Source organism: Giraffa tippelskirchi, chromosome 10 (assembly GCF_054371585.1).
Source record: "Giraffa tippelskirchi isolate mGirTip1 chromosome 10, T2T-mGirTip1v1.2.pri, whole genome shotgun sequence".
Classification (NCBI taxonomy): Eukaryota; Metazoa; Chordata; class Mammalia; order Artiodactyla; family Giraffidae; genus Giraffa; species Giraffa tippelskirchi.
Window position 1 is genome coordinate 83,697,392 of NC_137284.1, and position 26,908 is coordinate 83,724,299.

At 35.9% G+C, this 26,908-nt stretch overlaps 1 protein-coding gene across 1 annotated transcript in view; it reads left to right on the forward strand.

Annotated features, from left to right (window-relative positions):
• SEMA3E (semaphorin 3E) overlaps positions 1–26,908 on the forward strand; it is a 271,541-nt gene that overhangs the window by 211,992 nt on the left and 32,641 nt on the right. The window contains exons 5-11 of the mRNA XM_081531726.1: positions 2,396–2,489; positions 13,238–13,357; positions 14,426–14,568; positions 19,559–19,673; positions 20,196–20,265; positions 23,499–23,643; positions 25,710–25,932. Of these exons, the coding sequence (XP_081387852.1) occupies positions 2,396–2,489; positions 13,238–13,357; positions 14,426–14,568; positions 19,559–19,673; positions 20,196–20,265; positions 23,499–23,643; positions 25,710–25,932 (910 nt within the window). The remainder of the gene's footprint in view (positions 1–2,395; positions 2,490–13,237; positions 13,358–14,425; positions 14,569–19,558; positions 19,674–20,195; positions 20,266–23,498; positions 23,644–25,709; positions 25,933–26,908) is intronic.

Consider the following 26,908-nt stretch of genomic DNA (forward strand, 5'->3'; position numbering starts at 1 on the left):
CACAGAAGAACTGTATAAAAAAGATGTTTATGACCCAGATAATTACAATGGTGTGATCACTCACCTAGAGCCAGACATCCTGGAATGTGAAGTCAAGTGGGCCTTAGGAAGCATCACTACGAACAAAGCTTGCAGAGGTGATGGAATTCCAGTTGAGCTATTTCAAATCCTGAAAGACGATGCTGTGAAAGTGCTGGACTCAATATGCCAGCAAATCTGGAAAACTCAGCAGTGGCCACAGGACTGGAAAAGGTCAGTTTTCGCTCCAATCCCAAAGAAAGGAAATGCCAAAGAATGCTCAAACTACCGCACAATTGCACTCATCTCACATGCTAGTAAAGTAATGCTCAAAATTCTCCAAGCCAGGCTTCAGTAATACGTGAACCGTGAACTTCCAGATGTTCAAGCTGGTTTTAGAAAAGGCAGAGGAACCAGAGATCAAATTGCTAATATCCACTGGATCATTGAAAAAGCAAGAGAGTTCCAGAAAAACATCTATTTCTGCTTTATTGACTATGCCAAAGCCTTTGACTGTGTGGATCACAATAAACTGTGGAAAATTCTGAAAGAGATGGGCATACCAGACTACCTGACCTGCGTCTTGAGAAACCTGTATGCAGGTCAGGAAGCAACAGTTAGAACTGGACATGGAACAATGAATTGGTTCCAAATAGGAAAAGAAGTACGTCAAGGCTGTGTATCGTCACCCTGCTTATTTAACTTATATGCAGAGTACATCATGGGAAACGCTGGGCTGGAGGAAGCACAAGCTGGAATCAAGATTGCCGGGAGAAATATCAATAACCTCAGATATGCAGATGACACCACGCTTATGGCAGAAAGTGAAGAAGAACTAAGGAGCCTCTTGATAAAAGTGAAAGAGGAGAGTGAAAAAGTTGGCTTAAAGCTCAACATTCAGAAAACTAAGATCATGGTATCTAGTCCCATCACTTCATGGCAGAATGATGGGGAAACAGTGGAAACAGTGGCTGACTTTATTTTTCTGGGCCCCAAAATCACTGCAGATGTTGACTGCAGCTATGAAATTAAAAGACGCTTACTCCTTGGAAGGAAAGTTATTATCAATCTAGACAGCATATTAAAAAGCAGAGACATTACTTTGCCAACAAATGTCCGTCTAGTCAAGGCTATGGTTTTTCCAGTGGTCATGTATGGATGTGAGAGTTGGACGGTGAAGAAAGCTGAGCGCCAAAGAATTGATGCTTTTGAACTGTGGTGTTGGAGAAGACTCTTGAGAGTCACTTGGACCATAAGGAAATGCAACCAGTCCATCCTAAAGGAGATCAGTCCTGGGTGTTCATTGGAAGGACTGATGTTGAAGTTGAAACTCCAATACTTTTGCCACCTGATGCGAAGAGCTGACTCATTGGAAAAGACCCTGATGCTGGGAAAGATTGAGGGCAGGAGGAGAAGGGGACAACAGAGGATGAGATGGTTGGATGGCATCACTGACTCAATGCACATGAGTTTGGGTGGACTCCAGGAGTTGGTGATGGACAGAGGGGCCTGACGTGCAGCCATTCATGGGGTCACAAAGAGTCGGACACGACTGAGTTACTGAATTGAACTGATTGTCACTTTGCCAAGCACATTTTTTTGAACTGAAGCCACTTATAGCACACTTAATGAAAATTAATTTTAGAAATACACATTAATGAGAATTTTGAAATCTGAGAACACTTAGGAAAAGTCCTGTAGTTATGCAATTGCACTAGGAACCAATAAAATAATAGTTTTCTAGAATATATTCATTTTCAATATCTCATTTGTGTGAAAACATACTGAAATATTGTTTATAATATGACATCAATTTCCACATATATATGTCCCAGTGATTATTTATGTAGTAATCATTCTCTAAATTATTAAATATTAGATGTCTATGCAAAGATAATGTGATAAGGAATAAATATGATTAAAATAGATATTCCAAATTATTGACAGAACATGTTATATTCTTTTAGAGATTATTCAAAAAAATCAATAATGGTTTTTGTAGAATAAAAGCCCATTTCCATGTTTATCAATGAGTCTCCTTTTTACTAACCTTATTTTCCCCCCATCAAGTCTCCGTTTGTTTGGAATATTTTAGTGACATCTCAACATAGCTAATACTGTGTGGTGAAATGATAAAAATTGTGAATTTCAGCAGCTACATCCTTTTTGAGAGGAGTGAGAAAACCACATGGGCCTTAATATCCACATATTTATTTATAACATCCAGTTTGTTCCTAAATCCCTTGGTGTTTCTCACTGAAGCCTTATTTACAGTACTTGTTTTGTAAATAATCAAGGTTGAATGTATTTTTTCTGAGAAATTAACTTCTTATTCAAGTTGGCAGATACATAATGGCTTTTCTGGTTTTCTGGACAGGCTCCCCTTTTTCACCTGGAATCGCACAGATCTGAGAGAGGAAGGGGCAGATGTCCCTTTGATCCCAGCTCTTCCTTCATCTCCACTTTAATAGGTAAATTTCATGGCTGCAGACATCAAGTGGTATCATATTGATTATGAAACTTCAGTTAGAGCCTTTGGTATTCCTTCATCTACGTTGCTGTGTCATATCTATTTACTGGTGCTGGGAGCAAGGATATTAATTTTCAAGCCATGCTCACTTGAGCTAGCTTTATTCGTGTAAGTACGGTGCGATGAAGTTACAGGATATGTCATCTGGAAAACACAAATTGTCAATACCTCATAGAAGGTGTTTTGTATTATCATTTATTGTTCACAAAATACAGTTATGTAAATACTTTATAAAAATACAGCTAGAGTAACTAAACTATTTTAACATATGTCTATTCTTTCTGTTTTAATTATTCCTTTTGGGAACCTCTGGTAGTCTTTTCCTAGTGCTTTTCTCTATATCAGTAGAATTCAGCAGAAAGTCATCTCAATTTAGAACTTGAGTCACTTATTTAGATTCCTGTTATTTTAAAATGTAAGCCATTAGAAGTTGACTGACTCAAACCGTGTCCACATTGGAATAATAGAACAAACTGGCCATGTCAGATATAGTTTTCAATTGGGTTTCAGTTAACTTAGATGAGATTCATGAAAACCTCACTTAAATCTCAAAATAAGACTTTTTCTTTCCCCACTGATGAATCATCAAAATATATTATGCTTGATTTAGAGCTGATGCAAATGTTCCTGGATATTCTAGAGACAACACATCCCCTGAATTTACTCCAGACAGTTGATTCCGATTGGCCTTGCACCCCATTCCCTCTACCCCACCATGCTATCATGGTACTCAGGTCCAGATAAGTACAGCTTTTATATATATGTGTGTTTACTTGTAGAACAAAAATCTTGTTAGCTTTAATCAGTAGGGAAGTTTAATTTACTTCAGTTTCATAATTTGAAAGATCTGTTAATGAGAATTTCACAAAGTAATTAGCTCTTCAGGAGCTTTAATAAAGAGGTATTTTTAAAGAATATAAAATTTTAAAGAAAATACTAAGATATCCTGAGTTCCTTGACTTACCCGTGTGTGTGTGTGTGTGTGTGTGTGTGTGTGTGTGTGTGTGTGTGTGTGTGTGTGTGTAAACACAGTATGAAGAAGGGAGATTTTAAATATGGGAATAGAGTTCCTTAAGTCAGTTTGGACTTAGTTGGAATTAAGCCTTAAGAGTTCCACTTTTGGAGCATGTCAGATCCACAAGTGTTAGAAATTCCTAGTAGGCTGGCAGCAGTTTCATTCTTATCTTTCTTTTACCATACAATATATCGCACAGAAGAGTCTCCTATAAATATTCTTGTTTAGTTGCTGACTCTTTTGTGACCCTCATGGATTTTGGCTTGCCCGGCTCCTCTGTCCATAGGATTTCTGAATGAAATATAAGTGTTCCTAAACAAACAAACCAAAAACAAATTAGGGGATAGTATTCACAAGAACCGTATAAAAGGTATTGAAAGCCAAAAATTACACAGTAGGCACTCCTTCTCTGGTAAAATCCAAGGACAATTAGAACACCATTTATTTTTAACATTTTTTTTACATGGTTAAAAGTAACTTTATTTTAGCCATCCCGGCACTCACCACTCAGCCTTTCTGGAGCTTGTTTATGCATGAAACCAGAAATTTATAAGTGAATTTTTTAAGAGGGGAAATATTACTGGAGGGACATTTCCAAGTGAGTTTCATTGGACTTCCAAATCGAATTACACTGTGCTAAAATGTGAAGTGTTTGCCATCTGAGTGACTGTTTCACTTATTTAGAAGAAAAATCAAATCTTGAGAGTTCTCCAAGCTAAACACAAAAGTTATAGAATAATACCTCCAAAGAGAAGAAATAAAAATATAATTCTTCTAATTTATCCACTAGCTTTCATCTCAAAGTACCTTTGAGAGATCATTCACTTACTGTGGATATGCAGCAGCCACTGGGATGGAAATCTGATAACCTTTGTGAGCCAGCAACTCTTTAAAAGACAGGAAGTAGAAATAATTCACTCAAATGAAAAAGCAGCAGGAATTTGAGTTGGAAAAAATGGTGCTACCTGAGTTGGAAATTGGCAGTCTCGGTGCAGCTTACTCTTGACAGGGAAAGAATGCATTAATGTGGTATTTTATGACCGTATATGTTCTCTACTGTTGGGTTAAGACAGGACTTCAGCAAAAAGATGACCATGGTTAGACCATTTCTGCTTCTGTGTTAATTATAGGTCACACTTAACTTTTAATGCCTGTTCACATTAAGATTCGCTTTCATGATTAAAAAAAAAAACTCTGGAAACATACTCATAAAACTAACAAGGCCCTGAAAGAAAAAACATACTCACAAATCAGAATTTCTCATAATATGTTAACTTTAGATACAAATTTCATTTTATTTAACTTAAATTCAGTTGAATTAAGATCACATGGAGTAAAAGCTTACTGAAAAACCGAATAAGGAATAAACATTACTTGCTAGGTGACAGACAAGTTAATGGACATTTTATTAAATTTACAGTCTAATTTAGAATGGAAACGTTAGTAACTGAAAATGATTCTGTGTGAAGCAAGATTTAAGGAGTAAAACAAGCTCCTTATTGAGCCATGTTCTGTATGTTCAGAGGCCAATCAAGATGAAATCATACATTAATTAGGCTTGCTTTTTAAATCCTACTTTGTATTAGCATAATTTATCATGGTGGCATATAAATTCATATCACAGGTGCAATATTTCTGTATGTTTAGCCACATTATCCCCCTACTGTGATCACTAATATTAACATATAAAAGGGTCTTAAATAAATATCTGAAGAAGGCAAGGCGTTACAATATGGTTTTAAAAACAGTTTGTTGAAACAATGAATTACTTAGTAAATTGAATTGCTGTATTACTTGTCTGTACCTTTCAACTTAAGCAAAGATACTGAGAGCTTACCTTGCCACTAAAAATTATTAGGTTTGCTGGCTGGCCAGCAAAATTCAGAAAATATTTTCTTTGTGTCATATGTTATTTTGGTCAGGAAGTAAAACTATTAGCTGGCTTCTTTTTTTTTTGCATCAGTTTACATTTGATGTAACATTGCAATATTCTTTTTATTAAGTAACTTTGGAATTTCTTTGATAGTTTGTCCACTCAATTCTATTGCAGTTGTTTTTGTTTTTTTTTTTTAAACTTTTCATTCTGACTCAGATTTTTATTTCCAATTCTAGGTGTAATTTAATACATACCATACTTGAAGTGCCTAAAGTATACTAATGTCCATGGTACTAATGTTTGGGGGAGAACCACTTTGATTTGTCAGGTACCTTTTCACACTTTGCTTTGAAAGTGTTAGCTTTGTTGTTAGAATTTTTTAGGATACTTTCAAGTTAAATACTTACAAATTTTATGTCAACAAATAATCATGAATGAGATATTTCACAGTCTCTGACATTTTCTTTCCACACTTTTTATGTCCCATGTTACATTTTTAAGCAAATAAGGTTATGCAAGTTTATAGCTATTGAGATTTTCTTCCCACACTATTTTTTATCATGAGACCTTTGAGAATATATCCCCTCATTACAAATTCTGTAAACTAAAGGTCAATGTCAATTGAAGGAAAGGGAGTCAGAATTCATTCAGGGAAAATTTAAGTGATTATTTCAAACTCTTAATATTATTAAAACTTTTTTCTATAAATAAATGCTTCTATTCGATTAACTATATATTCAGGGTAGAATTATAAATGAATAGTTATGGCACAAAATAGGACTTCATAAATATTAGGAAAATAAATGAAATCATCGAGATGAAGGTAAAATATAAGTCTTTATGATTACAACCTCTATAAACATAATAAGCAAATGTGCTGATTCATTTCTTGAATTCAGCCCAACTGTGTAGAAATCCACTTCCTTACCATGTTCCTGTCCCTGTCTCTAAAGAATATCTGTAATTTTTTATCCAAGACTACTGTGCTCTCTCATTTGGTTGAATGCCTAGCATCCACAGGCTGACTGTTGCTTCTGGACATCACTACTAGCTACTAAAGGGCTATTTAACTACTTGTTATGGTTTCCTCAAAACAAACCAAAAATCAAAAATGATAGAAGAAAAATAATGTCATGTTCAATTCCCTGTTGACATTCTTCCCCTTAGAAATCTGGTTTGACCATGCTGGCATCAGTGTCATTGGTTTGCCACCAAGGAAACTCACAGTATTGTCACAGATGCCAGACAATGCAAATAAACAGATTCTAAACACATTTTTCTTTTTCCTTCATGCCACGGAAACAACTTTCTTAACATTTATAGCTAATGTTGTTTGCTAAAGCAAAATCAAAGAATAAGTCCAAACAACAACTAAGTAACTAATAAAAGAATCTGCTTTTTCTGATTTCTTTTCAGTGTTCTCTGCAGACTGTGTGAACTGGGAGGTTGGAATCTATAGAAGATTCTTACCAATCCTCATCCTCCCAAATGCATTTTGTTTGTGGTTATGCATGTCACAGTCATGCTGTGAAATAGTGCCTCTAAAATAGAATGATTTTCTAATAAAATGATAATGTTCAATTATAAAATGATACAGTTAAGTCTGTCTTTAGCCATGTCTTTTCCATGAGGCAAATAGGTTTCACAAATTATGCAGATCTATTTACAACATAAATAGGAGAAATGCCTGAGCAAGAAATAACAAAATGAGGGCATGAAAAACTACTGTGAATTTTTCTCCCTAAACAATTAAAAACCTATATTTACAACATAGTGAGTCAAAACTCAAATTGATTAATAATACTGTCTTTGAACTAAGCTCTTGATAAGTTTGATAAAATTTTAAGGGGATGAAGTATGTTTCACTAAAACTTCAATTAGAGTTTGTATTGTAAAAAAGGTGTTGTGTAGAAAAGTATTTTAATTATGCATTTTAACTTAGAATTATTTACAATGAATTTGTTTTTGTATTTTTCCAGCTCAAATGATATTCTTCTTTTCTTTCTTACAAACAGTTATTGGTAGACACAGTGTTTGGAGCTGAAACTTTTAGGGACAGATACTAGAAGAAAACAGAGTCTTTGTGTTCATAAATTAAAACTGTTAAATGACAAGCTTCTTGAGGAACAAAAATGCAATGAAATTCATATGAAGGCTAATAGTTTTTTCTTTCTTTTGCTATTTTTTCCCTGAAGCATTTTTGAAAAATCAGTATTTCATCCTGAAGTTTTCTTTAAATTGCATTTCTTGGTTTTCATAAACTAAAAATTTTAGACATATTCTCTTGTTAATTCATTATGTCATTCTTTGGTTCAACAAATGCTTATTGAGCATCTTCTGTATTCTAGACACTGTGTAAGATATTGGTGACAAAAGAATATAGCAACATCAAGAAGTCTGCAGTCTAGTGAGAAATAATGTCAAACACAGAAGGAGACAAAGCATAGTACCATAAGAAATATGATAGAAATAGGCATGGGGGCTGTGGAGGTACTGGGAACTACTAAAGTAACACAAGTTTGGTCAGGGAAGACTTCATTTACCTGGGCCATGGCCAGATAAATAGGGATAAAGCGGGCAGCAGGGAGGTACAGAATTCCAGGCAAAAAACAAACAAATGAAAGGGCAGCGGAGAGAAGAGGGGACTTCCTAAGTGGTTCAGTGGGTGAAGAATCTGCCTGCAATGCAGAAGGTATGAGTTCGATGCCTGGGTCAGGAAGATCCCCTGGAGGAGGGCACAGCAACCCACTCCAGTATTCTTGCCTGGAGAATCCCATGGACAGAGAAGCCTGGCAGCCAGCTGAAGTCCATAGGGTAGCAAAGAGTCTTACAAAACTGAAGCAACTTAGCACTCACACACAGAGAAGCATGACAACCTCAGGAAATCATTCGTACGTTTCTCTGCTGAGGCAGTGAGATTCTGAGATTCTGAACTCACTGTGAGTTGGCAGTGAGTTGACCACAAATCGCAGATTTGGGGCAGGGGGCTTAGGTTGCCAGGTTTCCAGTGCAGAACTGTTTCCACTCTTACCCTGTCTGTACACAGAGACTATTGTTGAACATGACGATGATTAGTTACATTCACCTGTCAAAATACCCTGCAGATGTGTTTTATTTTTTAATTATAACCAAACTTGACCAACTAAGATTAACATAGCATCAGTTACCACAGAAATCAGTATTACAACAATGAAAAATAATACATGGCTCACAAATTAAGTTGGTTGTTTGTATTCAGAATATCAAAATAAATGCCAGTTAAATGTATGGCCAAGTTCATACATTTATTAAATGTCTCCACAGACACAGAAAACTAAAAATTCGAGTAGTTCTGTCCTTCTCACTGAAGCTCTAAAACATATTTTACTATTTGTTAAACATTTTTTCTTTTTAATTCATGAAAGTTTGAATTATCCAGGTACTATTTTTATGCTCTATAAAATAGCAGAATATTGAGTCATAAATTTTCGCTATACCAAATGGTTATGATTTTCAAGTTTTCAGCTAGAAATTGTATATTTGCTATAAATAGTATCAATATTTATAATCATATCGAGTATTTTTGCTCATTTAATTACTATTAGTTAACATTTGTGCCTAAAGCTTTATTCTAATTTATTATTTTTCATTAAAGTGTTTATATTTTCTTGGGAAAGTATTTTACCAAAAATCATTATTATCTGTTACTATGAATTTATTTTGTTCTTCATAGTGATAATATAATATGAAAGGAGAATCTTTCCATTCCGAGGAAAATCTAATGTTTCTAACAGAAACACATTTGTTTCAGTTTATATAGCATGTAGTTTTTAGCACCTGTCTAGCTTCTTTGAAGTTTAAATCATACAGTTCATATTGTGTTATTTGAATTGTTCACAAGCCATTTTCTTTTATCTAAATACAAAAAGGGAAATTGGGTAAAATTGGTAATATATCATCTTTTCCTTTGTAGATAACCTGCCCTCTGTATGTATGCCTGCGTACACACATGCATAGACACACACACACACACACACAATTTGGTATCATATGGCTCCATCTAGTGGCTGCATGCGAAACTTATTTGTTAAATTTGTAGAATTGATTAAAACGAGTATTTATAGAACTTGGAAACAGTGTTCAAATTGGGATAACTGCAACAAAATTGATGTGAAATAAAATAAAGATTATTTTCCATAATAATATTTTCACATATAAAAATTCTATAAATATTTTAGGAAATTAAGGTACATTAAAGATTAAAATCTTAAGTATATAACTGTTATGATTTTAAAGAAAAAAATTTTTTGGTGCCTATTATGCATTAAACATTCACCCAGGCCATATTAGAAAAATAAGCTCTGTTTAGGACAGTTTTACAAAATGACCTTTATAGTTTATTATTATTATTTTTATTGAAGTATAGTTGATTTATATACATGTATGTGTTCTTTTTCATATTCTTTTCCATTATGAGTTATTACAAGATACTGATTATAGTTCCCTGTGTTATACAGTAGATCCTTGTCATTTATTTTGTATATAGTAGTGTGTGTCTGTTAATCCCAAATTCCCAATTTATCCCACACCTCTTTCCCCTTTGGTAACTATAAATTTGTTTTCTATATCTGTGGGTCTATTTCTGTTGCTAAATAAGTTCATTTGTATCATTTTTTTTAGGTTCCACATATAAATGGTATCATATGATATTTATCTGTGTCCAACTTACTTCACTTTGTATGAAAATCTCTAAGTTCATCCATGTGAAATGGCCTTTATATTTTGTAACCAAGTACAATATTTTTTTTTAATTTCAGAAAAATCCCTGCTCTGGTGGTTCAGTAGTCAGTTAGCTCTTTTATGGGTCAACTCATTCATTTATGCTATCGAGTTGATGATCCCCAAAGCCTTTTAATGAATTCAGCATGACTCTCTTTTATCTGTGTTCAAGTAGTACAAGAATCCCATGGTTCATATCTCTAACCACTGAATGCATTTTATCTCAAAATACTCTTTTTCCACATATGGATATGAAAATTCTAGTGAAGATAACACTGATTGAATTTGATGCAAATTATGTTCTTCTTCCCACCCCTTCTAGTTCCAAAGAACTTGCTTACCATATGAGTTCTGATATAATTCTTTTCTACCAAATTAAATTTTCTTAAGTCCAGATACAAAGCATCTTTATTTTTTAGCTTTTGTTATTTTTCTTATTACACTTCTCACTTAGCATACATTGAATATATGGGATTAACTCAAAAAATACAGCTCATTTTTAAGTTTCTTGTCTTGAAAATTTTCAAACACAATGAAAAATTGAGAGCGGGGTAAAAATTTATACCATTTACCTTGACTCACCAACTGTTAATATTCTACCACATTTGCTTCTGTCTCTCCTGTCTCTCTCTTTCTATAATATAATATAATATAGTATGATATAACATAATATTATATATGTATATAGTTTAAAAGTGAATTCCTTTGTGGGAAAACTGAATTTTATTTGATTGTATCCTAATATAATTTTAAAGTATCCATAGGGGATTTTGTGAACCAAACAAAACCATTTATAGTGTTACTCATGTTTTTGTAAATGAAAACTAGTTTACTATAGTAACATTTATAAAAACATATTTTCCTTGTAAGTTTTAAAATTCAATTTATGTATCAGTTTTCTTTTTATAAATCTAGTATAATAATAGCAAGAATCTTTACTTTTAAAAAAATTTTAAATTTTTGGCCATGCCCCACAGCATGTGGGATCTTAGTTCCCCAAACAAGGGTCAAACCCGCACCCCCTACATTGGAAGCACAGAGTCATAACCCTGGACAACCATGGGAGTCCCCTCATCTTTATTTTTAAACTTCCTTACAATGTGCCCTATTTGCAACTCAGGTGATTACTTTCTCAAATTTGAAACCATAGAAATATATTTATTCTGTTCAAATATTTTAAAGTTTTAAAGGCCTTAATTTAGAGAAAACACTTTAAATATAGTGAGCCAATTTTAAATATAGCAAGTAAAGTTTATAAATATGACACTCAATTTTTCTTAAATTCTGTGAGAACTTGATCACATTTTTATACCTGTAACTTTAATAATTCTAACTCTAAAATGAGTATACAATTAACTTTATTAAATTGGAAATAAAATTAATTTGAATTATCTTAAACTTAAAAGCACTTTAAATAGCATGTGGACACATTCCAAATTTAACAGAAAAGCATTCATATTTTGAGTTTAGTATACTTATCATCTCTATATTTTAAAACCTGACCAGAGTTACGTGACGCTCATGAAGGAAGTAATTTTATCACCCTAAATGGAGGTTATTGTCCCCAGTGATCTGTTGCTATCATTTGCTTCATGGCCAGGGATTTTTGCCTAAGACAAAATTCGAGCTGCATATGCCCAGGACAATCCTTCTGGCCTCAGCTGAAGGGCACACTCATTACCTTTTGTTGTCAGTTTGACGAAAGAGGACTTCACATGCCTGTGCTTGAGAGGTTTTGATCTTTCTGGAAGCCTAGTTTTATTTCTTTTTTTTTCCCCTGTTAATTTATTTTTCTCTTATCATGAGCTATTTTAATGTCTTTTTTTCAGGCTGGTCCCAAAGACATACAATCATTTCTTGAGATCCTGCATATATTTGTGTATTGCTTGGTCTGATTGATTTAAGTCTGTGACCTTCACCACGTGTTACAGCTAGCTTCATTCATTCTGTTGACTGCCTGATTAAATCACAAACTCTTTCTATCGTTTCTATCTAAATGAGCCACACACTTACAAATTAAATGACAACGAATTGAATTATATACTACTTTGTCAGACTTTGTGGTTCCTGCACTAAAGTCATGTTAGTGGAAGCAGTTTCTTACTACAAGAGGTATTTGAATTAACTGTGTCACATATAATACTAACACTAATACCCTGATGATATAAAAATTGAAAGAAGTTTATTAAAATACCATAAAGTCAGCTTATTTATCAACTGATCATATAGATCTTAGCATATGCCCCTGCTCTTCTAAATGCTTTACTCTTAACAACAATTTTGGGTGCTGTTCCTATTTGTAAATGTGGAAACTGAGGCAAAAACGTTAAGCAACTTATCCAAGGTCACACATCTCTTAAGTGGTAGAGTCATGATTCAAACCCTGGCTTTCTGACTGTACTATTCCTGCCCTGTACTGTAGTGTTGATTTTCTAAGGCCATATACACGGTAAACCTGGATATGTTTATTTCAGTTGTGGTTTTATACGTTGTCATCGGGCTTCCCTGGTAGCTCAGCTGGGAAAGAATCCACCTGCAAAGCGGGAGATCTGGGTTCTATCCCTGGGTTGGGAAGGTCCTCTGGAGGAGGGATTGGCAACCCATTCCAGTATTCTTACCTAGAGAATCCCCATGGACAGAGAAGCCTGGCAGACTACAGTCCATGGGGTCTCAAAGAGTCAGACACGACTGAGGGACTAAGCATGGGACAGCATAGCATGTTGTCATCAGACTCAGAAACACTCACTTCTCTCTTTTTTTTTTTTTTTAATAAATTTATTTATTTTAGTTGGGGGCTAATTACTTTACAATATTGTAATAGTTTTTGCCATACATTGACATAAATCAGCCATGGGTTTACATGTGTTCCCCTTCCTGGACCCCCCACCCACCTCCTCCCCATCCCATCCCTCTGGGTCATCCCATTGCCCCGGTCCTGAGCATTTGTCTCATGCATCGAACATGGAATGGTGTTGTATTTCACATATGACAATACACATGTTTCAATGCTCACTTCTCTTTAACTGATGTTTTCATGCAGGTAGTGAATTGTTTGCTGGACTCTACAGTGACTATTGGGGCAGAGACGCTGCCATCTTCAGGAGTCTGGGGCGACTGGCTCAGATCCGCACTGAGCATGATGATGAGCGCCTGTTGAAAGGTGGGCTCGAGGAGAAAAGAGTTTGTGAATCAGAGCTGAAAAGCAAGTCCAGAGCTGATGGGAAACTTGCCATTTTGATAATGATAACAATACAAATGTAATTTATAGGTTTTGCAAATTTCTGCTTTTTTTTCTTAGCAATATTCCCAGAGTAAAATATTATATGATATATGCATATCATTTTATATCTAAATTGATCGGCTTTATAATAAAACCAAATTACTCTCAGAGCAATACTTAGAAATCAGGGTTTTAATGAACAAAGCAAATATATGCAGAATGAAAACCCCTATCATCCAATAAGTTGTTGTCTCTTGTCAGTTGGTAGAATTTTGCGTGAATTGATTGCTTCTCTTTGCTTGTTTAATAGAATCACAGTGTACTTTAGAGACAAATAAAATTCTAGGAACATCACTAGGCATTCATTTACATAGAATTCTTTGTAAGAAGTAATGTTTATATTTTGGTACATTGGTATATCTAAGGGCTGAAATCTTTTTATAGTGATTAGTTTCATTATTTTCAACCTTTTTATTAAGCTTTAGAGTGCATAGTCATTATTGGCAGCATTTTGTCATTAAAATATTTGACATTCTGTATCAGTCAAAGGTCATTCACTCAGATCCATTCGATTAGAAATACAAAAACTTAAAGTGAATTTTCCACCTTAAAATTAAAGTGATCTTCCATGAGCTGGACTAGTAGACAATTTATGAATTAAAAAAAAAGTAACGATAGACTTCTTTACTAAAATATTTGCCATATATTTATATTGAATTTATATGTATAGAGAGATAGATAGGAAATTTATGGAGAGTATCATCATATTGCTCTTAACCTATTCTTTTTTGAATTCATTTCAAGTCTCTAGTGTATGTTGTTTATCAGATTATTTTCCTCCCTGACTCAGTTAAATTTTAAATCCTCTAACACTTCCTTAAAACTGTTGATTTGCAAAGAACATGGAGATATCTACATGATATTAAAATTGAATACAAAATGTCAAGAAAATATTTTAAGTTTGTTGTAATAACTATTACATTTTCTTCTATTTTTTTACTTATCTAGAACCAAAATTTGTGGGTTCTTATATGATCCCTGACAATGAAGACCGAGATGACAACAAAGTATATTTCTTTTTCACGGAGAAGGCTCTGGAGGCAGAAAACAGTGCCCATGCAATTTACACCAGAGTGGGGAGACTCTGTGTGGTGAGGACAGTTTTCCTTTCTCACTAAACTTGCTTATCTCACAATTTAATGTCAGGCCTTTGCTCATTTTATGATAGGTTTCTGCTTTAAAATGTTTTATAGTATTCTCTTAGGCTCCCTAAAATTGATATTTAGTGTCTAATCTTTAGACTTCATATCTACTAAAGTTTAATCTGAAAAGAACTTCGCATTTTGTGTTATCTTCCCCATTTTCAAAGCCCTATTAAGAAGCGGTTCTATTGAGATGGATGAAACTGGAGCCCATTATACAGAGTGAAGTAAGCCAGAAAGAAAAACACCAATACGGTATACTAATGCATATATATGGAATTTGAAAGATGGTAACAATAACCCTATATGCGAGACAGAATAAGAGACACAGATGCATAGAACAGTCTTATGGACTCTGAGGGAGAAGGTGAGGGTGGGACGTTCTGGGAGAATAGCATTGAAACATGTTTATTATCATATGTGAAACAGAACACCATTCCAGGTTCAATGCATGAGACAAATGCTCAGGGCTGGGGCAATGGGATGACCCAGAGGGATGGGATGGGGAGGGAGGTTCAGGATGGGGAACACATGTAAACCCATGGCTGATTCATGTCAATATATGGCAAAAACCACTACAATATTGTAAAGTAATTAGCCCCCAACTAAAATAAATAAATTTATTAAAAAAAAAAAAGAAATAATGGTGTATAATTAGGCTATACTTCTTCCCATACAGAAGTTTAAGCTGCATTTTAAAAAGTTAATTTCACCAAAATCTTTCTAGTTTCTCTAATCCACATTCTAAATAATTTGCATAACTATGTTTCAACAATTCAGATGGTTGATTCTGTATGAAAAAACATCTATAGTTTGTTGGAGTTCAGACAGATGATTTGGTGAATATTCAAAACCAACTGAAGTAGCCTTATATATTGAGAGAATACTAATAGTATTATAAATGTGAAGTTATTTTGATATTTAAAAAGATACTCAAGAATAAATTTAAGATGTTCATATGTACATATATGGATGTACCCACAGCCATACATATACACATGTATGTATTTTGTATATGTGTGCAAATATATGTGCTTGTTATATGTATGTATGCATGTGTGTTGATATCTCAAGCCTTTTTCCCTAAAAGAAGAAAAAGAGATGTGTCTATATTTCTGAGATAAGCAGATTATTTATCAATCAAATAATAATAACAGTTACTGTATCATAAAAGTTACTATATTTGGGGGCACCTACTCAACTAACTAACTCAACTAACGACAGGGCCTAGGCCGGGCCCGGGGCCGGAGGCTGGGGGCGGCGGCCGACAGGGGCTAGGGCGGGCCGGGGGCTGGGGGCCGAGGGCCGGGGGCGGCAGTCGAGAGGGCCTAGGCCAGGCCGGGGGCTGGGGCCGGCGGCAGCGGTGGCGGCAGCAAGAGGAATTACCCAAGGCCCAAGGTAAGAGAAACCCAAGTAAGACGGTAAGTGTTGCGAGAGGGCATCAGAGGGCAGACACACTAAAACTAAAACTACAGAAAACTAGCTAATCTGATCACACGGACCACGGCCTTGTCTATCTCAGTGAAACTAAGCCATGCCATGTGGGGCCACCCAAGACGGATGGGTCATGGTGGAGAGGTCTGACAGAATGTGGTCCACTGGAGAAGGGCATGGCAAACCACTTCAGTACTCTTGCCTTGAGAACCCCATGAACAGTATGAAAAGGCAAAAGAATAGGACACTGAAAGATGAACTCCCCAGGTCAGTAGGTGCCCAATATGCTAATGGAGATCAGTGGAGAAATAACTCCAGAAAGAATGATGGGATGGAGCCAAAGCAAAAACGATACCCAACTGTGGATGTGACTGGTGATAGACACAAAGTCCGATGCTGTAAAGAGCAATATTGCATAGGAACCTGGAATGTTAGGTCCATGAATCGAGGCAAACTGGAAGTGGTCAAACAGGAGATGGCAAGAGTGAACGTTGACATTCTAGCAATCAGCGAACTAAGATGGACTGGAATGGGTGAATTTAACTCAGATGACCATTATATCTACTACTGTGGGCAAGAATCCCTTAGAAGAAATGGAGTAGCCATCATGGTCAACAAAAGAGTCCGAAATGCAGTACTTGGATGCAATCTCAAAAACGACAGAATGATCTCTGTTCGCTTCCAAGGCAAACCATTCAATATCACGGTAATCCAAGTCTATGCCCCGACTAGTAACGCCGAAGAAGCTAAAGTTGAATGATTCTATGAAGACCTACAAGACCTTCTAGAACTAACACCCAAAAAAGATGTCTTTTTCATTATAGGGGACTGGAATGCAAAAGTAGGAAACACCTGGCGTAACAGGCAAGTTTGGCCTTGGAGTACAGAATGAAGCAGGGCAAAGGCTAATAGAGTTTTGCCATGAGAACGCACTGGTAATAGCAAACACCCTATTCCAACAACACAAGAGAAGACTCTACACGTGGACATCACCAGATGGTCAACACCGAAATCAGATTGATTATATTCTTTGCAGCCAAAGATGGAGAAGCTCTATACAGTCAGCAAAAACAAGACCGGGAGCAGACTGTGGCTCAGATCATGAACTGCTTATTGCCAAATTCAGACTTAAATTGAAGAAAGTAGGGAAAACCACTAGACCATTCAGGTATGACCTAGATCAAATCCCTTATGAGTATACAGTGGAAGTGACAAATAGATTTAAGGGACTAGACCTGATAGACAGAATGCCTGATGATCTATGGACAGAGGTTCGTGACATTGTACAGGAGACAGGGATCAAGAAAATCCCCATGGAAAAGAAATGCAAAAAAGCAAAATGGCTGTCTGAGGAGGCCTTACAGATAGCTGGGAAGAGAAGAGAAGCGAAAAGCAAAGGAGAAAAGGAAAGATATTCTCATCTGAATGCAGAGTTCCAAAGAATAGCAAGGAGAGATAAGAAAGCCTTCCTCAGCGATCAGTGCAAACAAATAGAGGAAAACAACAGATTGGGAAAGACTAGAGACCTCTTCAAGAAAATTAGAGATACCAAGGGAACATTTCATGCAAAGATAGGCTCGATAAAGGACAGAAATGGTATGGACCTAACAGAAGCAGAAGATATTAAGAAGAGGTGGCAAGAATACACAGAAGAACTGTACAAAAAAGATCTTCACGACACAGATAATCACGATGGTGTGATCACTCACCTAGAGCCAGACATCCTGGAATGTGAAGTCAAGTGGACCTTAGAAAGCATCACTACGAACAAAGCTAGTGGAGGTGATGGAATTCCAGTTGAGCTATTTCAAATCCTCAAAGGTGATGCTGTGAAAGTGCTGCACTCGATATGCCAGCAAATTTGGAAAACTCAGCAGTGGCCACAGGACTGGAAGAGGTCAGTCTTCGTTCCAATCCCAAAGAAAGGCAATGCCAAAGAATGCTCAAACTACCTCACAATTGCGCTCATCTCACATGCTAGTAAAGTAATGCTCAAAATTCTCCAAGCCAGGCTTCAGCAATACGTGAACCGTGAACTTCCAGATGTTCAAGCTGGTTTTAGAAAAGGCAGAGGAACCAGAGATCAAATTGCCAATATCCGCTGGATCATCGAAAAAGCAAGAGAATTCCAGAAAAACATCCTTTTCTGCTTTATTGACTATGCCAAAGCCTTTGACTGTGTGGATCACAATAAACTGTGGAAAATTCTGAAAGAGATGGGAATACCAGACCATCTGACCTGTCTCTTGAGAAACCTGTATGCAGGTCAGGAAGCAACAGTTAGAACTGGACATGGAACAACAGACTGGTTCCAAATAGGAAAAGGAGTACGTCAAGGCTGTATATTGTCACCCTGCTTATTTAACTTATATGCAGAGTACATCATGAGAAAAGCTGGGCTGGAAGAAACACAAGCTGGAATCAAGATTGCCGGGAGAAATATCAATAACCTCAGATATGCGGATGACACCACCCTTATGGCAGAAAGTGAAGAAGAACTAAAGAGCCTCTTGATGAAGGTGAAGGAGGAGAGTGAAAAAGTTGGCTTAAAGCTCAACGTTCAGAAAACTAAGATCATGGCATCTGGTCCCATCACTCCATGGGAAATAGATGGGGAAACAGTGGAAACAGTGTCAGACTTTACTTTTTTGGGCTCCAGAATCACTGCTGATGGTGACTGCAGCCATGAAATTAAAAGACACTTACTCCTTGGAAGGAAGGTTATGGCCAACCTAGATAGCATGTTTAAAAGCAGAGACATTACTTTGCCAACAAAAGTCCGTCTAGTCAAGACTATGCTTTTTCCAGTGGTCATGTATGGATGTGAGAGTTGGACGGTGAAGAAAGCTGAGTGCCGCAGAATTGATGCTTTTGAACTGTGGTGTCGGAGAAGACTCTTGAGAGTTTCTTGGACTGCAAGGAGATCCAATCAATCCATCCTAAAAGAGATCAATCCTGGGTGTTCATTGGAAGGTCTGATGTTGAAGCTGAAGCTCCAATACTTTGGCCACCTCATGCGAGGGGTTGACTCATTGGAATAGACCCTAATGCTGGGTAGGATTGGGGGCGGGAGGAGAAGGGGACGACAGAGGATGAGATGGTTGGATGGTATCACCGACTCGATGAACATGGGTTTGGGTAGACTCTGGGAGTTGGTGATGGACAGAGAGGCCTGGCGTGCTGCGATTCATGGGGTCGCAGATAGTCGGACACGACTGAGCGACTGAACTGAACTGAACTGAACTCAACTAACATTGTTTCATACCTGGAAACTGTATTTAATGGGCCATTGTGAAAGCACACTGACAAGGCAGCATGTGTAAACCTAAAAAAAAAGAAAAGTTTTATGAGGAATTGCATCCTTAATATTATTTGAGGAGTATTCCAAAATTTCTACTTAAGTAAAAAAGGTGTAACTCTTGCCTTCTTCATGTTTAATAATACAAAATCCATTGTTGGTAAAAGTCCTCTGGGTCCCCATTTACCTGCGTTTTGTTTTCCACAGAATGATATGGGAGGACAGAGAATCCTGGTGAATAAGTGGAGCACTCTCCTGAAAGCTAGACTGGTTTGCTCAGTACCAGGCATGAATGGGATTGATACATATTTTGATGAATTAGGTAACTATTATTAGGAGAGTTAAATCTTCCTCTTGGATATATATGCTTCTTTGTGTAACCCTCCCTGTTTTTAACATGCATAGAAAACTTGCTTTCCACAGTCACTGACTTCTAACTTAGAGCAAGTTTTTTGTTTTTTTTTTTCGATAATCTTTGTTATTTAATTGGAATGTTAAGCCTTTAATAGTTGATGCAATTATTGATACGATTTGGTGCAAGTTTTTATTCTCATCTCAGCCGGGTCCACAAGGTGGGGCAAAGGAGCTGCAAAAGCAAAAAGACCCCTCTTTTTAGTTTAGAGTCAGCACGTCTGGTTCCTTCCTTCAGGCCCAGCTCAAAGTCATCCTCAACAGTTCATCCATCTCACTATGTTGTGATTTGGTCATGGCTGCTTAACTGTATATGGAAATTTATATCTTAAAATATATCATGTGTTCTAAACTACTTTATGTCACTGTATTTTTTTTACATGCCTTGAGGGCTAAACATATTAAGTTAATGCAATGATCTTTAATGTTTCAGAGGATGTGTTTTTGCTGCATACCAGAGATCATAAGAACCCAGTGATATTTGGACTCTTCAACACCACCAGGTAAGAAATTTATATGGTTAGTCAAAGTATCATGAAACAAGAGATGCCTCATCCCGTCACTGTGGATGTAATTGAAAATACTACTGACCAATCTGTTGTTCTCACTTTCTATATTTTATAAGTCACCAATTTCCTTTCATTCTTCTGTATTTGCAGTTGTACTTTTTTAAAACCACAATCTCAATCCAAATCCTTATTTCTTTTTGTTTGAAGTACTAGCATCCCCTTCTGCTCAGTATCCTAAGCTCTTTGCCCCCTGATCTACAACAGAATGATATTTTTTTTCTATACAGTTTTTGTTTGTTTGTTTGTTTGCTTGTTTTAAGGTACTAGTTTCATGCTATAAAGTCTAGGATCATTCTTTCAGTTATCATATACAGTTGTCTGGGTCAGGCTTTCAAGTCTTTCTATCCACTATTCCCCACTTAAGATTGGAAGTTTTTCCTCTAAGTTCCCTCAAACTCTGCTTTTGACAAGATAATAACCTGTCAGAATCCCAATGTCTGGTTTGCCCGTCACTAGGATTTGTTTTATCTACTTTCTCTTCCAGTACTTGTCAATTAACATTTCATGAAACACTCCTTGATTCCTTCATCACAGAGCACTTAGCTCACTTCCTCTGCTCTGGTTGTCCTGCCCCTGTGGATTCTTAGAGAACACACGTTTCTGATTTGCCCTCCATGCTTTAAATTTAAATAAACTACTCAAGTTTAGGACTTATGATCTGATACTTTTATGTTTTTGTGTTATGTATACATTGAAGAGTGCTGGAAAAATGAATCAAAGATCATTTCATGTGTCTGATACATGAATGAATATATGTTATTAGAATCAGTTTGAGTTGAAAGTTTATATATATAATCCCCTGAATGTGTTTCCAAATAAATCAGAGTGGAGATGAGATGGTTAAAATGAGAAATAAAGAATATACTTCAATTCTCTCGATGGGGATAGAAAAATATTACTCAGTTCCTTGTTTGCATTACATTGGCCTTAAACTTTTATGTTGTCATATATACTTTGTTTGCTTAGGATCTCTCCATAAAATTTTTTTAATTAATTTTTATCAGTGTATAATTGCTTTACAATACTTTGTTGGTTTCTACTGTCTAGCAAGGGTTTCCCAGGTGGCTCAGTGGTTAAAAAATGTCCACCTGCCAATGCAGGTGACGTGGGTTCTATCCCTGAATTGGGAAGATCCCTTGGAGAAGGAAGTGGCAACCCACTCCAGTATTCTTGTCTGGAAAATCCCATAGACAATGGAGCCTGGGGTCACAAAAGAGTTGGACACAACTTAGCAACTAAACTATAACAACTGTACAGCAAATTGAAATAGTTATATGTATACATAGATCTCCTGTTTTTTAAATTTCTTTCCCATTTAGATCACCACAGAGCACTGTGTAGAGTTTGCTGTGCTGTACAAGTCTGTTTTCATCTCTATTCTGTATATAGATAGTGTATATATGCCAATCTCAGTCTCTCCCCCACCTTGGTGTTGCATTAAGTTTTTGTTTAGTTTTTCAGCAGGTAATTTCTTATTCTCACTTTGAAAAAAATAATAAAACTCTTTGGATAAGCATCCTGCTGTCCTAAGGGGGCCTTTTCTTTAGCACAAAAACATGGAGACAATTTTGCTGTCAATTATTCCTTGATGCAAGAAGAAGTAGTTAATGTAGATTGATAGGTATCACAGTCCATGGAAAATCCCTAACATTTTTTTTTTACACTTCATCTTCTCTCTTATGCCAGTGAAGAATTTGTACATTGCATGATAATTCCATGGCATTATATGATAAATGTAAGCTATAGAATAGTATAGATTTTTTAATGAGTTAGAATGATCAGCTTATAAGCTATTTTCATAAATAATAGCATAATTGATCTGTCTGAGATTTCAAAAACAGAGCATTATTTTCTTCCATAATTTCAATTTTGGCTGTTCAATTTATGCTTAATTTTGAGGAAAGGCTTCCCAGGTGTTACCTGACATAAAGGTTGAATCGTAGCATAGTGATCAAAGGTTTACTGCCACGTTTGTTGGAAGACTATCTCTGGTTTTCTCACTGTTGCAGGCATTTTCAATTGCTTCAAGATGTGTTATAAAATGTGCGAACTGATGTCCTTAGACAGTAACATAACTGCTGTTCTACAGGTGTCTCATAATGTAGGAAATGTTATACTTTTAAAAAACTTTGCATTTTGCAGAGCACTTTCACAATCTAATTATTTTTAATTCTTACAATTAGGAGGCTAGAGAAGTGTTAGACTTCATTCAGATTATGCCAAATTAAGAAATGTGGCCTAATCTTTAAAATAAATAATTTTAAAATGTTCTTTCACAGAATCTTATTTTAAATACTCACAATAAAAGTTGCTATAGCTTTATTTTATAAAGAAAGCTCAAATGCTGTCTTTATCCAAGATAAGTAGAAATTTTTATCAAGAAAATAATTTCAACTTCTTCTAGTTCTTCAGGTAAGGAATCTGAGTTTTGCATAATTTAACTCTTTTTCTCAAAATTAATCTGGTGCAGCCCAGTCATCTTGCCACTGTAGCACTGTTTTCAGTGCCCCGGAAGGAGTAATATACAGTAAGCCAATCATTGTTTGTGTGACGGCCAAGCTCAAGAATGGAACAAAGCCCCTAATTCTCTTTAAACTTTAAATTATTCTTCAAATCATATACACTAAGAAAAATAAACAATTTGAATAAAATTTACAACAATATTAACAGCATGGCAAGAAGAAAAACTCAGTATACCTGAAAGAGATGCAAGGGGATAAAACCTTCCTCAACTTGGAAATGAATCTTTAAAAATATTAAGACGAAATCTTCCTTAATAAGACATGTAAAACACAAAAGGATATATTTACGTGTGTGTGTGTGTGTGTGTGTGTATAGTTCACCTGAAACTAACACAGCATTGTAAATCAATTATAGTTCAATTAAAATTTTAAGATTCAACTGGAAAAAAAATTGAAATGACATGACTGCTTTTGTGATTCTAACAAGGTCATTTTTAATTTGCTCTAATAAATAGGCAAAAAACAGTAAGTTTGGAGTTTGAATGCTTGGAATATTGTAGTAGATAATATCTCTAGATGCCTTATACCTAAGAGATTGCAACTCTTTCACCTAAAAGACTTCCTCCTTATCAGGGTTGTCTATAGGGTTTGACTAGATGACCTCCTAGTCTATTCCCGAACAGTAATTACCTTTTTTTCCCCCAGTAATATATTTAGAGGCCATGCTATATGTGTTTATCACATGTCTAGCATCCGGGCAGCCTTTAATGGACCATATGCACATAAGGAAGGACCTGAATACCACTGGTCTCTCTATGAAGGAAGAGTACCTTATCCAAGACCTGGATCTGTAAGTTTAGGCATTTAACAAAGTATTATTATTTTTGAAAGGCTTTTTTGGTAATATTGTGTTCATTGTTCAGATGCTTTATTAAATTTGCATGAGACAGTTAAGAAATTCTACAACTAAAATTCTGCTTGGTTACTTGCATGGCAAAGAAATATTGCTTCTTACATCTAGATGTATGCTTGTTATTTAATGAAAAGAATGTAATCTAAAATGGATACATCTGAGCGTTATAAAATATATATTATTGTTGATATTTTGGCTATCTGTGTGACTCTAACTAAATTTTTATTTTTAAAGGTACTGGTGAATACAGAAACATCAATAAAATGAGCATCATATTCCTCTCAGCCTCCTTAGAAGAATTAGTGCCACAAGTGGTTTCCAAGCAAGAGAATGTTACTATATTGTTATTATATATTCTGATAATTGAGTCAGGTTCTCAGTTCCCTAGACCTGACATTATCCCAGCTTCTCACTTAAGCATATTGAGAGGAAGCTTTTTCTCTGGCTCTTCAGAATACTGAGCAACCCATTTGCCAGGAGGAAGTTCCACCATTTGCCTCTTAACTGGTGTTACCAAGATTCTCCCTAACTTGTCATTCAAACTCTGCTTTTAATTGCACACATGATGATAGTAATGATGAGGAGGATTTTGTATTATGTGTCCTGTACACAATTCGGTTGGGGAAAGGTAGCATCATTGTATCTGCTGTTCATGGAGAACAAGCTTGTCATGCAAGTCAGTCTACACCATTATGAGCAGCTGGTGAAAACCCGTCACTATGCTGATTCCACAAGTACTTGCAAGCCAGTAGAAATCATTTCTGCAGAGCCACAATTCAAAGTGGAAACAAACCTTAACAAATGTAAGGCTTTACCATTTCAATCACTCTCTCTGACTAGGTTAAAATTATTACTTCCAATAAGGCATAAGGTATATTTTATTTCACTCTATTGATTGAAATTACAATTTAAATGGAGAAAACCTACTCCTGTGGCTTTGCTGGAAATGCTTCTTGAAACCACATGGTATTAAAGGAGATTTAGAGGAAGTGACTGGTTACTGAACTGCTTCCAGGATGGTCTAGAATGTTTCCAATTATATATCATGAAAGTACACTCATGTGAAATATTCATGCCAAATTAAGAAATATGGCCCCAATTTTTAAAACAAACCATTTAAAATGCCCTCTTTGCAGAACAATTAATAAACTACTGTGTTTATACTCTAAAGTGGAAAATTTTTATCAAGGTCACCGTTACAATTGCTGCTGGTTCTAGAAGAAAATATGTGAAATGAGGGAGCACTAAATAACAAGCATGAATCAACATAGTTGTAGGTATTCCAAGAAGTAGCTTAGGTACTGCTGAACATTTATTTTTAGAGGCAATGATTTTAAGAATTGAGACATGTTATAGCAAGTATTTCTGTTTTTTTCAAATTATTGTGTCAGATTCATACAAACATAATATAAATTCATACAAATTACATTAGAACAGAGAAGGTTTTTTTTTCCCCCTTAATTAACAATGATGGAATTTAAAGAGGTGTCTGTTATAGCACTAAAATTCTATAGTGAGTGAGACAATTGAAACTGTCACAAATCAGCGTCAGTAATGGGAAAGCTGTTGTGTGGTTGTAATTCTTAATTTGGGGAGAAGATTTAGCACAATAACAAGTCACTTTGTTTTGCTATGAACAATACATTGTTTACTTTAAAATTTAATTTGCAAAATGGAAAATAAATTTTAGAAGCAGGAAAATAATTAAAATATTTTAATATTATATTTGCACCATCTCCAAACTATATATACTTTATTATTTTTCAGGATTTCATTATTGTCTATTTCTAGTGCCACATTTTTTTAAATAATTCAGCCTCACTATGCAGTTTTTAATTCAAAATTTTATTTCTGTAATAAAGAACATATGGTTACTAAATATTGCTAAATACATAGTTGATTAATTGCACACACTCAGTTTTTATAATTCTCCTTATAATTGATTATAAATTTACTCTTTAGATTTCATGGAAAAAATATTCTCTCATCCATTTGTATTTCAGTGTGCCAGCAAAGTGAATGGAGGGAGGTATGAAACTACCAAAGACTATCCCGATGATGCCATCCGATTTGCTAGAAGTCATCCACTTATGTACCAGCCCATAAAACCTGCCCATAGAAAACCAATACTAGTGAAAACAGATGGAAAGTATAACCTGAAACAAATAGCAGTGGATCGAGTAGAAGCTGAGGATGGCCAATATGATGTCTTGTTCATTGGGACAGGTAATGAAATTAGAAAGTACTCAGACATTTAAATTGAACCTTAAAATAAATAACATTACATTAAAAATTCCTGCCTGTCAACAAAATCTCTGTTGACCCATTTGACTTTCTTACATACTGCCTGTCCACTGCAATGGAAGAGAAGAATTTGGGGCAGTTACAGCCTGTAATTCCTGCTGCTGCTGCTGCTGCTGCTAAGTCGCTTCAGTCGTGTCCGACTCTGTGCGACCCCATAGACGGCAGCCACCGGGCTCCGACGTCCCTGGGATTCTCCAGGCAAGAATACTGGAGTGGGTTGCCATTTCCTTCTCCAGTGCATGAAAGGGAAAAGTGAAAGTGAAGTCGCTCAGTCGTGTCCGACTCTTAGCGACCCCCTGGACTGTGGTACTGGAGTGGGGTGCCATTGCCTTCTCCTGTAATTCCTGATATATGGTCAATATTTAATACATTTGAACAAAATAAATACATTAAGGAATGAATAATTGATGTTAATGAACAATGTTGGTTCCAGAAAAGAACTCAGAGCAGAAGTAGGGTGCCATAGCAAGGATGGTTCTCATCTGTTAATCCCTCAGGGCCACTGCTTCCCTCGGCTTCTCAATAAGGGCTCAAGATTTTTCAGTCTTTAGGTAAAGTTTACGTAATTTCACCTAAATCTATAATCTCAACTGTGCTTATCAGGCCCCATCAGAAATCAGCCATGTGAAATGAAACAAGCTAAATATTAGACATTAAAGTGAAAGAAAGTGAAAGTCGCTCAGCCGAGTCTGACTCTTTGCGACCCATGGACTGTACAGTCCATGGGATTCGCCAGGCCAGAATACACTGGAGTGGGTAGCCTTTCCCTTCTTCAGGGGCTCTTCCCAACCCAAGGATCAAACCCAGGTTTCCTGCAATGCAGGCAGATTCTTTACGAGCTGAGCCACAAGGGAAGCCCGATGTTATACATAATGGAGATAAAATTTTAGACTAAAGC